General features: G+C 39.3%; 1 protein-coding gene across 1 annotated transcript; it reads left to right on the forward strand.

Moving 5' to 3' along the window:
- Positions 1-420: 420 nt before the first annotated feature.
- Positions 421-17,890, forward strand: LOC131789828 (E3 ubiquitin-protein ligase PDZRN3-B-like). The gene is made up of 8 exons (XM_059107000.2): positions 421-1,179; positions 1,713-1,796; positions 2,448-2,552; positions 9,192-9,731; positions 10,404-10,490; positions 11,892-11,954; positions 12,222-12,320; positions 15,791-17,890. The coding sequence occupies exons 1-8, from the start codon at positions 478-480 to the stop codon at positions 17,087-17,089; spliced, it is 2,979 nt and encodes a 992-aa protein (XP_058962983.2). The 5' UTR covers positions 421-477; the 3' UTR covers positions 17,090-17,890.
- The last annotated feature ends 400 nt before the right edge of the window (positions 17,891-18,290 follow it).

Genomic DNA, 18,290 nt, shown 5'->3' on the forward strand with positions numbered 1-18,290 from the left:
CGAGCAGTTGACAGCTACGATAAAAAAAAAAAAATCATATTCACACTCTAATCAGCATAACAATAGCTAACTGGTGTTTAAAGATTCAAAACTCTCTTGGGAACACGTGGAAATAATGAAAATAATTGCACGAATCTCTCTTTTGTGTAAGTGAAATCACAGATTTTTTCGGAATAACATATATCGATGTCCCAAAAATCGTTTTTTTCTTTCCCCGTGACTTCCGAATTCTCGTGATATGAAAATCTATGTTTTGATTTCGCGCCATACGCGGGAGAGCGGTGCCGTTCGCCCGAAAATAACATGAGCAATGACCCGTTACCCAATCAGCGCGCGCCTATCTATTTGACAGCCATTGTCATTGACGTGATCTGGTTTCTAGCCCCGCCTTTTTATTTTGTCGCAAAGTTCAAAAGAACGAAGCGTATCGTTTATCAAGCATTCACTGTGATTCCCTCTATACTCGATGGGACTAGTATGGGGTTCGACGTGGATAGGTTTTTGGAACCAGTTGATGATGATTTGAAGTGTGGAATATGTTTCGGCGTACTAGAGGAGCCCTTGGCAACCCCATGTGGCCACGTTTTTTGTGCCCAGTGTATAATTCAGTGGGCAGCCGAAAGCGGATCATGTCCACTCACTTGCGAACAGATTTCTGTCGAGGATTTGAAGAAGATTCTGCCGCTCTGTAGTCTGATCGCAAAGCAAAATATTCGTTGTGAGAATTTTCGCCGAGGCTGTCCAGCCATTTTACACGTAGAAAATATTCAGTCACATCTTTTAAAATGTCACTATTCTAAGGGAAACACTTCCGGAGGTAAAATTATGGAACGCAATGCTAACTCCCCGGAAACTCGCGAATTCGCTCGAGTTGTTGTCTGTGAGAATGGCTGTGGTCTACCATTGCTGTACCAAGACTCCTCCACACATGACTGCATAAAGGCCCTTCAAACTCAAGTCGCTTCGCTTCAAATGAAATTGACAAGGGCGGAGCAGGAGAAGGAATTGGCCTGCGAGAGGATAGCGAGGAGAGAGGAGGCCAATCAAGATAGAATTTTAAATCTGGAAAATGAACTTCATAGCTACCAAGTTCAGGTGCTTAACTTCGAAAGGCAATTAAAAGAGTACCGCTTACAAGTGGGTTTTTTTCAGAAGAAGGCTGATGTGCGCTGTGACCAGGTACGTTGAAATTAGCCCAATCGGGCCAATGTTTGGTTTAAATTTTCCAATTGAGCGCGCACTAGCTATACGTAGCGAAATGTTTGATTTGAGGTATAAACCGCAGAATGGCTTGTGTGTTTATGAACGTGCAGTGACTCTACTAGATCAATACCCAGATCGTTTTGATCAATTAGTGTGCGCTGTTGGAGCTACATCGACTCTAACGATACTTCTTAGGAAACCTTGGATGCTGAACACGAACACGCTTCTTTGCGACGTATATTTTAACAGACAGAGCGCGCGATCCAAAAATATTCCAAGTTTGACATGAAAGTTGACGCATGGCACTAATCGTTCAATAACTTGCGCTTGGAACTGTGAAAGATGTTTGGCTCGAATCGGGCCATTACTTCGACACCAGACTGTTTTTCTTGCCACGGTGAGCGACACTTTATTGAGTTATGAGTAAACAGACACGAGCGAATATTATGCGATTTTTATACGCATTTGATTACAAATATCAGTTAGCTGAGTTTTCTTTGCTTTTGTAGACCGCCGACGAGAATGAGGTCGAAATATCACTCGTCCGTGGGGACGGTGGCTCGCTTGGGTTCAATATCATGGGAGGCACAGAGGTATACAACTTTAGTTATTTTAGACAGGCCTAAATTGTCACTTGCTTGAGAATTCCGTTTTTGTCGCGCAAACAAATCATGTTTTGCGTTCGAAACTAGTGACCGACGCTCGACAGGTTCTCAACGTACAAACTGCGCGCATCATTTTCTATCAGTCTACCGTTGTGTTTTCTTTGCGACTCCTTACATTCTATCATGGTGTGCAACCCTCCTCGCCCAGGCATGTGATGCGAGATACGTAAAAGATTAGCGCCTAACTAAAACCTTATCAAAGTCGTATTATTTTGTTATCACGTTAAGCACAGTTGAATCATGAACCCCCGTTTGTGGTAGCAGCCGAGCAATAGATAGAATCCCTGAAGAAAGACCTTTTCAATGCAACTGTTCTTTGTTTTGTTTTGTGTAGTCTTTGAAAGAATGTACTCGTAAACACGGCTGGAAGCCGTTGTTGTGAATTAAAAAGCCCCACTTTTGTCTATTTGAAATTTTCATTGACCATGCTGTAGAAACCCACGCGCGTTTGCGTCCCGCATTGTTTGAAACGCGCGGAAAGTTCGGATGCTGTTACCTTACATTCCACCAAGTGAACTACGTGTCTTTGTTAAGGATTAGAAGTGAGCTATAGAATTTTCTTTTTATCCCCATTATCAGGTCGGAAACAATTCAGTTGGTGGAGGAATTGTGGTCTCAAAGGTCGCAGACGGCGGGCCAGCCTCGAAGGAAGACGGCCTGAAAATTTACGACGTGATCTTGAAGGTAAAATATGTGAGATTTTTTACAACCCGCCTCCTTTCAATAAAATCTCTCTCGCGCGTGTTTTTCGAGATGGCTTCTTTTTCATAACTGATTGCATGACATGGCGTCGTGTTGATTTTTCAATCGTATCAAATACTTTCGCGTTCGGAGCCGCGCTTCATTATTAAATCTCCTCATTGTCTAGATAACCTACTTTGCAAACCCATAACAGTGATCTGTTGTTCTTCTGTTCGGCTAAACATTGCTGCAGAGTTCTTTGCAATGGATTTATTTACTGAGAATTGATGGTAATTTAGCTCAGCGTATTTGTAGATTTCCGACTGTCAACTCTCGGATTAATGAAGTAACTAACAATCCATCTGCTTCCGCTAGAGAAGAACAGGGACTCTTACTTTCTTTATTACCCCTTGTAAACAAATTTGACTTTTAACTTTGGCTATATTCATCGGACTTCATCCTTAACGAACTGGATTTCCCGTCGTAAGCGTTTTATGTCAGCAAACTCGAAACCCTTCGGCTCACGACGTTTAAATAGCTTTCAAAGATTACTATATTGTTATTCACAAGGAGTCGAATTGAGGAGCTCAAAAAGCCACTTTACTGTTTATTTTTCGCTCTGTTGTATTTCAATAGTCCTCACCGCGTGCTTAATGTATAATTCACGCGCTTTCGCAGTAAATCATAGTCGCATTTGTCTGCCAAAGTGCATTTACCACAGTTGGAAAATAGATGTCTTCGCTACGCGGGCCCCATGTGAATTGTCAATCTCTTAGTCTCAGTGGGAACCCATTTCGCTGTCACGCGAGGGTCTTATGGAGCCTTTCGTTCTGGCTGCGATAAGAAAAGCAAAGTTCCAATTTGGTTCTGTGTGCTTTTTGACCACCTGCTCCGTCCAAATAAATAAGACAAAGGCAAGGATCCATTGTGTGGGAAAAGTTCAGCTCTCGCTGTGCTTTTCAAAAGGCGTTTATCGGAAATTGATCTGTCAGTTGAACAATATAAAAAGTATATTTTGGGTTTCCAGATATTAGTTGGAGATCGATAACAATAGGAGATAAACCGCTTTCGTAACCCTAGGCGAGACTTGAGTTTGTCGATTTGTGGCTGGAGAAAAATAGAAGTAATCTTTAATTTATATCTACCGGTTTTTGTCTCAGAAAACTGCCTTTAAGGCACGGTTGTGAAAAAATACAGTATAAGTTTACGGATTTAACTCTAGATTTCTTTTGATTGTCATTTTTGCCGCTTTAAAGGTCAAAAAACAACTGTAATGGATTAATTTGATGTTACTGAAGCACCTATCAGCGTTTCAGGATCGCGGCCGAATACTTTGCCCATACCTTTCAATCGTAAAACATGTCTGTTATTCCTCAGAAAAAACGAGTGGACTTTCTTAGCTTAAATTTCACGGAATCGCAAGTGAATCAATGCAGATTCCGGTAATGGAATCTAAAGCACGCATCTAACTAAGCTAAGCTGAAAACTCGTCGACATTCCCTCTTAAATTCGGCTATCTTTCCTGCAACGAAAAACTGTCTATTCGCAGAAATCAATTTAAGACAAAAGCGTATTTTGACCACGTCTGAATTGGTGGCAACTGTTGTCTAACCGGAGTCAATTAAAGCGATTTTAGTCGGGAATGTTATTTCTGTCATATCAGTTCTCGCGGTGAAATATCAAACTTTAAGAATCTTTCATCACTCAACTATGCTTTGGAGGGGAACTTCCGTTGCAAAAGCCTTAACCTCTTCGTGTTATGCAAGGCATTACGGAGACACACAGAGTAAATATTTTAATCCTTTTGTAAAGTGTTACAACGTTAAACAGGGACAACATAGTGTAATATAAAGTATTTTTCCATTATCCGACACTTAAAAGAGAAAACTCCTCAATGTCTGCAATGGACGGCTTTTTGCTAACGCTAATACAAAGAACATCAACATTCTGTTACAGCCATTAATGAACCCTTGTAATGCGACAAAAGTGTTCTGTTTATAAAGTTGTCAAGTGTTAAGATGACCTTTATTGCTTTTTTTGCATTTTTTTTTTTTTTTTTAAGGAGACCGAAACTATTCCTCAAGTAGTTAACCACATACGTTTATATTTTTTTATACTCGCTATTTTTCGGTAATTGAATGGTTTTGTTTGTATTGAGCTAGCATAAAATTTTCGAAATACCATTTCCTCTGATACTGCTTCTAGATCAATCATGGAGAGTCATCAAAGATTTTCCGTCATCTGAAGATTAATCGGTGTTTTATATTGGCAACTGTATGGGAGGGTTTTTAAAGTAAATTTGAATATCACCCGGTTTCTTGTTAGCAACATATTGAATCAAGTTGTGAATTTTTTATGAAATGTGGATTGTTTCACGCTGTCTCGCCGTTAATCCCTTAAAGTTTATCAAATGCATTGTCGTTGCTTGTATTGTGGCGAAATACTGTTGCCTGGATTTTTTTAGAGCTTTTTGTGATTTCGTTTGAAAGATTAAAGTCGGCTTGGATTAATAGTTAGCGGTGCATTTGCTAAAAATTATTTAACCCACTACGTTACGATATTGGCCGTCCTTTGTCGTAACAGATGGTTATTGCTTCGTGAAACAAAAAATTTAAAGGGATTGTGCATGGGAATAGGCGATCCAGAAATGTAGTCTCTTTTTAAAAGAGGCATGTTGGGGAACTCATTTAAAATTTCCTGTCATTTGAGAAAAGCCAATTACGTATTATGTAGAATTTTCGAAGTAGAAAGAAAACCGCATGATATTTGGGTGTAGAATATATTTGAGTGGTATCAAATGCGATGAAGCAGAAAGGATATACAAGATGCAGTTAAATCAAATAAACTCCCTATGTTGAAAATTGTATGGACTAGGGAAGTTGTTATTTATATCTGCTCAAAGATGAAGTGGAATCGGTTTGTAAAGAAAGAATCTTTTTAAAATACTCATTACCTAAAGTGAAGACTTTATTGCTAGAATTTGACAGCAGACGGATTCGTTAGAGAAATTAGAAGAAAGAAAATATGACCCTTTAGTGTTAAATGGCAGTACTTTCTCTGTAATTTCGGAACGATGAAAGCTGCCATTATTTAATGTGTAGAGAATCACTTTGTCTTGCGAAGCAATACAAACGATGATGCTAAGCGATATGTACACGAACGAGTTATTCAAGGAATTGATATCAACAAATAACTTAGAGTAGAGTGGCAGACAGACGATTAGGTTGTCAAAAGAAACCTGTTAATTTTACGATGAACAAGTCGTTAGCTGCCGACCAAAGAAATGCGTGCCAATTTTGCGATAATTTCAGAGTCAAAATTCATTTCGAAAGTGTTGGATTTGAAAGGGTAAAGGTTGTTAAATTTCAAACTAAGTGTTCTAAATTGGATTTTAAGAAGACCAGCAGAATTATTTTGCATTATTTATAAGTGTGTTGAGCAGGTGTAATCTACACGAGACTGCGGAAAGCAAGCTTGTCGTTTTCTTTGTCATTATGTAATGAGCAATTTTTCTTCCGTGAAGTTGGTCGACCTCTTGAAACCGGTCTGATATAAACTTGTTGTCGGTGAAGAATAGAACTAAATTTTGGATTTTTACCTCTTTGGTTATCAACCGCTCAAAAAAAATATTGTAGAACGAATATATTTTAAGCTCGCTTCATTATCCTAATGACAGCTTTTTTCGACAAATGCTTTTTCACCTTATTTAAATGTAGTCTATGTTTGTCGCAAAAATTAGTTTCTTCAGGATATTTTGGGCGTGAGAATTACTTTGCCTTAAGCAGATTTTTTTACTGGTGAAAAATATATTTGACTTATTAAAAATAGTATTTTTCGGTGTGCTTTTATTATATCAATTGAAAATCCATGTTATTTTGTTACCTTCGTAATAGATATTTGAAACATCTATGGACAATAATTTCACTTTGATTACATTAGTTCATGGTATAATTTTTATGCAATGTGAAAGTTGCCTCGTGTATTTGTAAAAGTTATATTGAAGCTACCTATTTCTCGGAGAAAACATGTGTTTGTTGCCTATGCAAAAATATTAATTACCTTAGGAACTGTGCATTAGTGAAAGATCCTAATTTTTTAATAACAAGACAAAATATTGACATTAACTCGAGTTCATCCGCTTTTTCGTTCTTGTTATAGGACAAACAAAGAAATAACCTCTCAAAATTTAATATTTTAATGTCACGACAAAGTAAAGATCCCATTTACATCGCCGAATATTCCGTGAATATTCCTTAAACGTTTTACGCCTTAAAAAAATTGTAGACCGTTCGGCTCGGGTAAGAGAATTTCAAATTCATTTTGAACCAAACCTTGGTTAGTTAAGGTTTATCCTACAGTATATTAAGAAAACTGAAAACTACTTAGATTGCTAAATATAATTTTGTATTATTTTAATATTTTAAGAAAAAGAGGCCACTTTCTTCGTTGTTATTAAATTTTTTTTTGTTATCACGTGTATAGATAGAACAATATTTTAAACTCGATTTTTGGGTTTATTTAGGGCAAAATTTCCCTTCCTTCACAGTTATACTGGATTTTTATTGCAGTTTTCATTTAATTTGCAAATTTAGAAAAAAATTATTTTTCAAAATTCGTAACCGTGTATACAACTTTGTCCTGAAATGAATATGCCTCACCTCGGTTGCCATGGCAAAGCATTGGACAAGGTGTTCATAACCTTTTTGTTGTTGTTATTTTTTTTTATTTCATTTGTTTTGTTGCTTTTATTTAGCAGTTGTTCAATTTTTCGATTGAACTCAGATTTACAGCAATTCGCTAACGCGTCCTCTAAACCTCCTTATTCGACTGCAATCCCTATGTAAACAGAAAGATTATCTAATGTTACCACTTTGAACAGGGTAAACCAAACCCCGACGCGATGTATTTTTAGAGGCAAGGCTGGAAATATGTTTATATCTGTTTCGAAACAATTTCCTCTCGAAAATAGCGTCTTAAAGCAAAGTTACAGGCATCATTTAAATGGTTTAAAATGGTGTGCTTAAATTTCTCCTATCAGCGAAAGTTTATCAGTTGTGCATTCTTTTCGTCATAAGAAGCCATTCGCTATCTTTCCTGATACGAGCGACATATTGAAATGGTTCCCCTTTATCTCTATCAATCGATCAGTATGAATGATTCTTAGTTATAAGCTGGAAAATATCGTCTAACGTACATTTTGCAAGTGAAAACTCAGCTTTGTAAAGTCGCAAGGCGATAATGAAACTGTAAGATAAGATTCGCCTTCGACCGAATCAGAAAAACCGAAAATAAGGGCACAAAAACTTTTCATTAGCATAGAGACAAGTCTTTGTTCCATCTTAGACTGCGAGTGTTTCGTTGAAGTAACCATACGGAATTTGACTTCTTTGTGGTTACAACTTACAGGATGTGGTTTTAATTGATGGTTGTAAATGACGTAAACATGGCAAGCATATTATGGATATTTCATTTCTCCGTTCGTCAGTCGATTCGCTTTACAGAGTCAGCCGAAAGTAGAATTAAACTCTGTACATTAGCAATCTTGTTCGCCGGCCCGTGTTTCTGGAATGATTTCCAATGAAAAGCACCAGGCTTGAGATTTAGGCGACAGTGTTATGCTAAAATGAACATCTCGCCATTGTCTGAAACTTTTTTTCCCTTATTTCATTATTAATTCCTGTCTGCTAGTCATTTCCTTTAATTTTACTGCTAGAAATTTGGTCTGAATTCAAATAATACACCCAAGCTGTTAGTTTACTTAATTCTGATTGCATTTATGCTCGGCGATGTACTGATAGTGAAAAGTTAATTCGTACACCCCGAAATTAGAGCGTCATTTCCATAGAATGCAAAACATCTTAAAGTTCAGTTGGCAGTTGTTCTTAGAGAGTACAGGAAAACTTTTTTTAAAAGAAAAATTTGAAGTCAACTGTGCCGTGACCGATCGTGTGATGCGTAAAGCTGAGGTTGAAACGCCAAAAGCGTACATATGGATATATATTCTCAAACACATACGTTCCCAATTTATTCCATTTGGTAATTTTATTCCACCTGCCCCTCGCAACAGTGGGTCAAACATTTTTAATGGACACTCTTATAAGCCTGGAGTGAATTAAACACTGGAGACGAATTATTAAATTCCCTCGTCGATATCGTTTTCATGTAAACATTACATGCACTAAGTTCGCGGATGTTACTTCTTGACATCAGATGGACTCTCTGATGTGTATTAAATGACGCGAATGACAGCGCAGTGCATTCGCGTTACTTATATCAGTGACAGTTTATCATTTGCAATGGTATCTTTAATGACAGTAAAAGATAAGTTCAGTGAAGACTCGTGAGAGTTATATTTCACAGCGACGCGTATTCCACTGTGTTTTTTTTTTCCTAGTCAGAGGTGTGATGGGGTATCTAGGACTATTCCCTTAAGCAACCGCCTTCTGGCATGTCACGCCAAGCTGCCTCTCTTTTCGAAGAGCGTTGCGTGACACAGCAAAAACGGCTGCTACGGAGAGTACCGATTTTGTCGTTAGTTGCAAAAAAATTATTCTAGAATTCTTTCCGCCCTTCTGAACCGCTCCCAAAGAAGCCAGAAATTCGATAAACAAAAGTTACATGGTGATCTTTTCTCGATCTTAGGTGAATGGTATCGATTTGACTGAGGTTAGTCACGCTACAGCTGTAGAAGTCATCAAGACCGCTTCGGAACCGCTGAGTATTCTAGTGAAGCGAAAGTGCATCGACTCCATCGTCGACTGTGTACCTTGTCTAACTTCAACAGGAACACAAACAGAACTTTTTCTCTCCCAAGACATGGAAAACGTGGATACGGACAGCGGAATCCATGATCGATACAGCCCAAGACAAGACTTGCTTATTCCGTTTGAGAAATCCCTTGACGATGGAACGAGTAGCTCGGAGTGTTCCCACCGTCGGATAGAGTCATTCTGTAGGGAAGATGTAGAAAATTTCCGCTCAACAAGTGAGAGTTTGCCAAGCTCAGAAAATATTGTTGGCAGCGAGCAAGGAACATTGCCCCGCGTCAATCTTCTTGTGAAGGATGTTAATTACGTACGTGACGTCGATGAGAATTCAAGCTGTGATTTGCAGTCTCAGCCCTATGTGACAGCGGTTTCCGACGAGATTTATTTCGATCCCGAGTTTGATTACGAATACGAGGTAACGTTATTTAGTTTGTAAAACCCGAACGATCGTTTCACCGATATATTGACCGTCTGTAACCTTCGTTTTTGTTTTCCATCGTGTATTATTGATAGGCAAGTTGTAGATCAGTTTAAACGTTTTTTGTGAAAAGTTGGATCACACGCTCGACGGTTGGACTGACCGACTGGGTTATTGACTCAACTGACCGACACACTGACTGACTGACTGACTGACTGAGTAGCTATCTAATTGAACGACTGACTTACTGGTTGACCGGCTGACTGACTGAGTGACTGTCTGACGGCGACTGACTCATTGACTGACTGCTTGGTATAGATGGTCCATTCCTTCTAAAACCTCGATTTAGCGCGTAAAATAGAGGTGCTTCAAAAAGTTTGAGGAGTTGGAAGATAAACACAAAAGCTATAACATCAGCTAATCGAAACAACGATGATTATCAGGGGCATCTAAAAAGCTCCTGGAGTAACCACACCAAGCCAGTCCTAAGTGCGCGAAAGCGCAATTTACGAATTCCTGGTTGCTGAGAGAAATACATGCGAAACTGATTGTTTGAGGTGTTTCCGCCATATTTATAGACCTCATAGAGACGGGGCCTCAATTGCAATCCTACTCTCAACCTTATGTAAATATTGTTAGATTAAAGTTTTGTTTATTTATTTCTTTAAGGAAATAACCCTCTGGATAGCAAACAGAGATCTAGGATTAACATTCTGTTGCGCCGAAGAAGACGAGTCTACAGTCTATGTGTGCGAAGTAAGTTAGACTCACAAAAATATATCGTTTGGTTGGTGTTTAGTGCCCTGCTCGACGTACTGAGTACTTTTGAAGTTAGACGGAGCTTAATACTTTTCATAATCACGAGGAAACGCTTGGGTAAAAAACGCAAGCCTTTGATTAAATCACTATGTGCGCAGGGTTGTCCATTAGTTGAAATAATTACGTGATTTCGTAAAGAACGTGCTCGTGCGTACATTAAAAGCTAGTAAAGTAATTCACATGCATAAACAGGGGGATGAGGGTTTTCAACTTGTCCTGTTTGATTTCCTACTTTAAAAAGACAAACAAACAAACAAAACAAAAGCGCAAAAAAAAACAGAAATTCATCTTCGTGTTCTTTGCTACCACTGGAGGCTTGGTTCTGTGGTGCCCCGGCAGACATCTGTCAGAATGTGTTTCTGTCTCCGTGTCTTCGTTTACCCAGACAAGGGTATCTTATTTAATCCACTATCCTTTTTAGTGCGCGCAAAGAATAATGTGTTAATTAGCGGTCTCCCAAATCTTGTTAAGTCCTAACAAAACACAAAAAGAGCTCGCGCAGCCACCCACGGAGAAATCTTATTAGCTTGACAAAGCAGGACCTCTGATCTAGTTTGTCAGTGTTGGATCGAGTTACGCTTTGTTTCCCAGACATTCATTCTGTCTTACAGAGAAACTGTTCGGATGCACTTTTGGAATCTCTTTACCTTCGCCTTTACAGAGGGTCTCAATAGGGTGTTGGCCCTTACCCATTACGGTTAAAATTTGTCAAGTTTACACCTAACAGCAACATTTTTGTATCGTTGTACTCTTTGAGCCCCTCTTTACATTCATGATGCCCGTTTGGAGATCAAAATTACTTTGTCGTACATTTGAAATCCCCACCCCCACATTTGAGGTGCGCGTTTATCTGAAGACCGGTTGACAATGCCATGGAGCGAATAGGAGGATTGTTTTCTTCCCCCGCATGGACGGAATATCATTATAATATACTTATTTATATTCCTGTTTGAAGTAAACGGGCACTGGGGAAGTAATCTGTATGACTCAAGAACACAACATATTGCCACACTGACGAACTTCGATCCTACGTACTAATGCTAAGCGTCTCGTACTTAGACCCAAAGGGGGCAGTGGAAGAGAAGCTTATTTTAACCCTTCAACTCCCAAGATCTGATTGTTAATTTTCCCCTCTAGCTGCTAAACGTTTCCTAGTAAATAAGTTACGTGAATTTGTTGTTAGATCTCATTGACTGTTTACTGGATGGTGCATGGGTATTGTAGGGAGAAGTTACTTGTTAATCACTTCTGGAAGTTAAAGGGTTAAGTTATATTGGAACCGTTCGAGCAGGGAAATCAACGTAACGAAAAATGCGTACTACTTTCTTTTTCCTGTAGATTGAACCTGGGTCCGTTGCGTACCTTGATGGAAGATTGACTTTGTGCGATACAGTTTTAAAGGTATAACTCTCTTAATAGTTAATCGAAATAAGAATCTCGTTTGAAGCACCAGCGAGATCATGGTGTCCACGTAAGCATACGCGTGTAGCATGCGCGTGTAACATGCGCGTGTAGCATGTGCGTGAAAACGCGCATGCTTTAATGGAATGGCTACAAAATGTGATGGCACATTTAACTATACTCTTTTGTACTTAACCGAATGCTGCTCTCTAAAAATGTTGGTCCGTAAGATTTTATATGAAAAACATTGTTTCTTTCTTTTCACAGATAAACGATTTTCCGGTGACCCATCTCAGTGACATTGAACCATTAGTCTACGAATCGACCTCGACTATTAAGTTTCTTGTGGCGAGACCTGCGCAGGAGGTGTGTGATCTTAAAAAATATGTATAAATATATATATAGATATTGCTTCTTGTCAAAGATTTTCCCTGAATGACTATTCTTCGCCTTGATTAGTATGCCAGACGAACAGGGATGGCGTATACGTGAGAGCTTCGGCGTTCCTCGCTGTATTTTGGGTTTGATTCGTCGGTTTTCGTTCCTCTTGGAAAGAAAAAGTCTCGGCGTGTTTTTGCCAAATCTAGCTATGATATCATTTAATTTCTGAGTTCTGTTTGGTTAAGAAGTGATCGGCTGTGAATTTGTTTGGTTCACCAGCTATGGTGTCTAGGTTTGCAAGCCTTGAAGATGATTTTGGTCAGCTCGGCAAATTTACCATCTTGCATCCATCGCGCGCTCATGAATTAATCGTTAAATATTCCATGACATGACGAGAACATTCCGGCTCAGTTCTGCGGTATCTGAGAGAGAACTTTATTTACCCTTTATATGAATTAGATTCTCGTGGATAATTAGTTTTGAAGTTTGCTTACTTAGCAAAGGACTGTGACAACCTTTGAAAATCATCATACCCTCTTAATAAGGTCGTGGTGCGCTCAGCGCGGCGAGATTATGATATAAGATGTTTACCGTATCTCGCTGGATTAACAGGAAAAAAGTTGATTGGAAAGGATTCGAAACTTTGGATTACGTTCTTTAATGCCGCCTTAAATCAAAGACGAGATAAATTTTATTTATACAAGGCGAATATTAGAACATTGGCATTCGAAAACTGCACTCAAACTCTAATTGACAAGAAGCTTATGCTAACAATTGATAGCCTTTGATATGCACGCGTTACAGACCATAAGAATGAATTTTTCCGAGTCTTGCCAGTTTCAAACCTTGTAGGTGAAACTTGTGTCAGTTATTCTGTGGTCTCGAATATTTCAGCAGCTTAGGCGAGTATGCGATTCGTTTCCTGTCTTTTTTTCCTCTTTTTCGATTCAACTCTTTGAAGTAATTTAATGAGGTTAAAAGTACTTGAAGGATAAGAGTGTGCGGGTCCTTTGTAAATATTCAAGGCTAATAAACGCCGTTTGTGAATAAAACGTAATTAAAGACGAATCCAAGAATGACATAAGCCAGAGTTGTTTCTCTAGAAAAAAGTATTTTAAGGAAAGATGAAACGACTCGAAAACCATTTCGTGTTGCGAAACATCCGAAATTACCCGGCCTGTGTTGCCATGCATAGCTTTAATGTCAATGAAATATTATAAGTGATTTTCCACAACTCAAACAAAATCGGCTATTTCAGACAGAAGTTCAGACTAAGCTTGTGTTTACCGTCGAAGTGATTCATTGCAATTTCAATTTAATCTCGTTTAACACCGGGATTTCTCTAATCTTCAAAGATGGCTCAATGACAGTGAGTAGTCCTTTCAAATGGTTTCGGAAATCCACGATCGTTTGAAGTCACGCAAGTTTGTAGCCTTGCGTGTAAGTTTGTGTACTTAAATGTAAAATCGCATACCTTATCACAAATGGAAGATGTTTTAATAGCGGTTTAAGAAATAACCCCGTCGTTATTGAAAATGCTGTGAAAATCATTCTTCGAAGTTCATTCTTGTCACGAAAACGTTGTGCGCGCTTCGAATCACGAAAATCGTACAAAGAAGTTTTCGACAACCTGTAGTTCTTTTCTGTTGTCGCGTGCCTCAATTACTTCGTGTGATTAAAAGAACGAGTTACATCTTGAGAGAATCGTTGAAGTACAAACCTGGAACACGTTCTTCAGCTAATTAGGTTAATTTTCTCTTCATCACTGTTCTTAAACGAGAAAGGGATTATCCTTGAAATTGTTCTTCGCTAAGGACAGCTTATCTTACACGTCCCACGCTGTGCATTTATTTTATAATCATGCGGCTTTGCGCAAAGATGATAATTTTAGTTCCTTTTGAAATTATCGTGCCCTCCTCTAATACCCACCTTGATTATTTTAGGGGATTAAGCTATCATCTTTGACGCAGGCATGCTTTTCAAGGTGTCCTCTGAAGGAAAGGTGATGAAATTTTACGGAGCCCCCCTAACCTGAACAATGTTGTTTGTATTTGCTATCACGTGAAAGCTCGTACACAAAAATTTCGAACAGTCGGAGCAAAGGTGGCAGCTTTTGTTCTAGCGTTCAAGAAGTACCAGTGCAGACGATTTTTGTATTTGCGTTGTCAGTGGTATGAGTAATCAAAGAGTTGATGTCGGATCAAAGCTTCCTTTTTGTCTTGAAAACGTATTCTATTTTTTTCCTAAATGACTTCCATTTTTTTGTGGGCAAAACTTAAATTATGGTTAAAGCATTATCTACCAAAAAAACAGTTTTTTTTCTCAATCATTACTGCGAAGCGAAGCTTCTAACATTTAATCCTACATATTATAAAAAGGATCAATTTAACCGCAGATTTCCGAGCTTTTGAAGAATGTGACTACGAATTACGTCCGTGTCAAACCACTTAGCCGGACCTTGAATCAGCTTATTGGAAAAGTTTAAAGCGCTCTTTTAGTGAGCTAGAAAATAGAATCAAAATCTTCTTACTCCAAACAAATTAGATTATTGGCGGTGCATAAAAGGATGTTACCCAATCTTATTAAATTCCCTGGTAAGCTCTATCAAATAGCAATAATTTGTCAAAAATTTCCGCTCTGAGGCTTAAACTGACTTAGCTCCTAGTGGGATACTGGCTAATTATAATTGAGGAATTCCCCCAACGATACGTGGAATTCTGAATAGCATCCATTGTTAAGAAAAACGGTTTGAAATAAATCAATCTGACAATAACAAAAAAGAAAGCCTGAAAAAAACTCTTTAGGCCCCGACGGGGCTCGAGCCAATGTCACCCAGATGCCTGCTACACGGCACCAATTATTAGGCTACGAAGCCACGTGTATGTCAGAAGCGAGTTGAACTCTTCAAAGGGGTTGGTTTTATTCGCACTGCACTTGTGAATACCAGTGTATCATATATCATCTACAGGTCAGTTGTGGCTATGTCATACCACTATCGGTTACCGTGGCTACTTTTATTCTGTTAACGGTATTCCCTTTCCCATCCGGATTCTGGGAAAAAAGTGAAAAAAAAAGAAAAAAGAAACTGGCTCTAAGAAACAATCTTAAGATAAAATTCCTGGAAATCCATGGGAATTCTCAAACCTATTGTGCCGTAGGGGTATATTTATGAGGAAAGCTCGAGCGGGGATTTGCCACCAAAACCTTGAAAACCCGATCAAGTCTCTTACCCAGACCTTCCTCAGCTGGGCGATCGTAAGGGTGAAGGTTAAAGTACATTTCAGTGACGTAGTAGGACTAGGTGCGAGATTTACCCCGACCCCCTGCGACACAAATCTTGTGTAATTGGTAAATACTGTTGTGGTATATTGACAACAAACCGTACCTAGGGTACCTCCCTCTTCCCTCTCTATTTCGTCCTAGCGCCATTTCATATCTATAAATTTGTATTGTAGGTACGAGCGACTCTTGTTGGCAGCGAGGGAAGTCAGGAATGGAGCTTCGTGGATCCGATTGATGCCGAGCTGAGCAACTTCAGAATTGACGTCATCAAAGAGGAAGACGAAGATGTAAACGAAACGCTTAACAGCGAAAAAGCTAACGGTGAAAAATGCGAAAAGGACAGTGGTGTTGGAAGAACAGATGAGAGCACTAAAAATGACGAAAGCTCTGAGCCAGAACTCGGAGAGGAAGCCCTGCAACCGGCGGATTCTCGGAGAAATTCTCAAGAAAATAGCGATAAATGCTCTATTAAGGACGATTCTGACATGCGCGAACGACAGGGAAGTAACGCCTCGCGAGAGAAGGAAGACATAGCGTTTTCTCCTGGGGATAACAACTGTGGGAAATCTCGTGGCCATTCTGGGGTAGACTCTAGTCGAAGTAACAAAGAGCGCTCACCGGAAAATTCTCGCTCACGGCGTCACAGCAATGGATCGCCGAATAAAAAATCTCGCTCGCCTACGCGTAACGGTGGCTCGCCTCCTAAAAAGGAGAAGGACAAGGAAAAGAGCAAAGAACGGAGAAGAAATCGTGATTCGCATAAAGACAATCACCATGATGAATCTCGTGGTGAACGGGAGCGAAGCCGACATTCCGAGCCAAAGCGTAATAGCAAATTAGGCAACGTAAGCAGGACAATACGCGCTTCTTACATAAGGGCTGTAAGTAAGGACTCGACTCAACACATTAATTTGATCGGAGAATCGGACGTCTTTGGAAGGAGTGATTATCCAGATCATCGAAGTAAAAAGAAATCAAACCTTATTGAAAACCAACCACTGAATGGTTCTCAGCAAAACATTGAATGGAAGGTGCGCATGTCGAAGGACGGTAGTCAAATTTTTGTGCGCAAGAGACCAGCGACGCCCGCTCGACAAGCGCGGAACAAACTTCTGCGCGAACGTGCGCAAAAAATCACGGACGAACGCAAAGGTATTACGACTGACGATGATGCGCAAACTATTTATCAAGGCCGCTATTGGCCGAGAGAGGACCGGAGACGACATTTAGAACGGGTGCGAGAGGCGCGCCGGAAAAAAATCCAAAAACTGCAACAACTGAAAGAATGTGAAAGCCCACACACGGGCAGCGGTTCAGAGAGTGGCAAAGGACGTCGAGATATCATTGTGGAGATGAGTCACCGTAAGATGAATAGAAAACAGTTCGACGATTTTACCACAGTTCGAGAGTATTTAACTCAACGAAACCCGGATGGGTCACCTGTGGGACCTATTCACGTGACCACAGTGTAATGGGTCACCTGTTGGCCCTATCACAGTTTAAAGAATAATGTGTCTGTGAAGCAACAATTGTGGATAAATGCGTGAAAACTTCAGAGATCACAGGCCACAAATACTAAGCTCTTTGAAGCCAGAAGATGTTTTAATAGCCTTTTTTGTTTTGTATTTTTTTGTTGTTGTTGCGCTTTGCTCTCGAGGTAACAGAAAGACCTGGAAAGAAGTGCATAATTACTGTACGCTTGCTGAAGTTTGGCGGGAAACGTTGAAATTGACGAGTGACGCTGACGCTCGCTTGAAATGTACAAAGCAACGTATGTTGGTGGGAAATGACCGCATACATGGCGCATGCGTAAACACCCGTACAGTACCTTAACTAGAATTTGGGTGTTTACTGAAGCTACTGACCACATTTCCAAGCAGTAGGTTATTTATGAGGTCTCTTTGTCTTCATACTAAAAAGGATTAGACACCTTTTTATAACCCATTTGCGTTTACCTGTCTTTAATCCTTATTGTAAAGCTACTGTAAATGTTTTATTAGGTTTATGTTATGAAGTAACTAAAAAGTCAGCCAGAAATAGTCTATTTAAGTTTATTATCCAATATTTCGCAACTGTTGTTTGTCGGTCATGTATAGTTCCTCTAAGAGTTGCGTCGGCCAATTCACCGTCTCTACTCGGTATGGCTTGTAATTTATTGCCAAAAAGTACAGTAAAACATTAAATTCTCGGATTCTATCTATGTATATAGTAAGAGATGTAGTATTATGAGAAAAAGAATATTAAGGTCCAAAAATTACATCAATTTTACGAACTATCTATCAAATATTTTATTGATGTTTTTGTTGTCAAACAGCGAATTAAATGACAATGGTCTACTTTGCAGTCACTCCTTATAGTGTACAACGTCATTACGCCCCCCCCCCTCCCTCCACACTTACAAATGCACACTTCCCCCCCTTTCCCAAAAACTGGCTGCAAAGGAGACAAATATGACTAAGAATTGAAGTCAAACCTGTTTCCATTTAAGAGGATTTTTATCAGAACAATTTACCGGAAGTTTTAAGGTCTCTATTGTTTGTTTCTTCGGTTAATTATTTAGTTTAATGTTTTTCCACCAATTCTAAGAAGTAAGATTTTTTTTTCTTTGTTAAATTCTCTGTCAGCCTTCATTTCTTGCTGGTTTGACGAACAGAAACGCAGCTAATTGCAAAT

The sequence above is a fragment of the Pocillopora verrucosa genome, chromosome 11, assembly GCF_036669915.1.
Source record: "Pocillopora verrucosa isolate sample1 chromosome 11, ASM3666991v2, whole genome shotgun sequence".
Taxonomy (NCBI): domain Eukaryota; kingdom Metazoa; phylum Cnidaria; class Anthozoa; order Scleractinia; family Pocilloporidae; genus Pocillopora; species Pocillopora verrucosa.

What these genes read in the sequence shown, in the direction of transcription:
- LOC131789828 (XM_059107000.2), top strand. Translation starts at nt 478, where the DNA reads ATGGGGTTCGACGTGGATAGGTTTTTGGAACCAGTTGATGATGATTTG. An exon ending in AGTTTGATTACGAATACGAG is followed by an intron (nt 9,732 to 10,403) that starts GTAACGTTATTT and finishes TATTTCTTTAAG; the next exon opens with GAAATAACCCTCTGGATAGC. An exon ending in CTACAGTCTATGTGTGCGAA is followed by an intron (nt 10,491 to 11,891) that starts GTAAGTTAGACT and finishes TTTTTCCTGTAG; the next exon opens with ATTGAACCTGGGTCCGTTGC.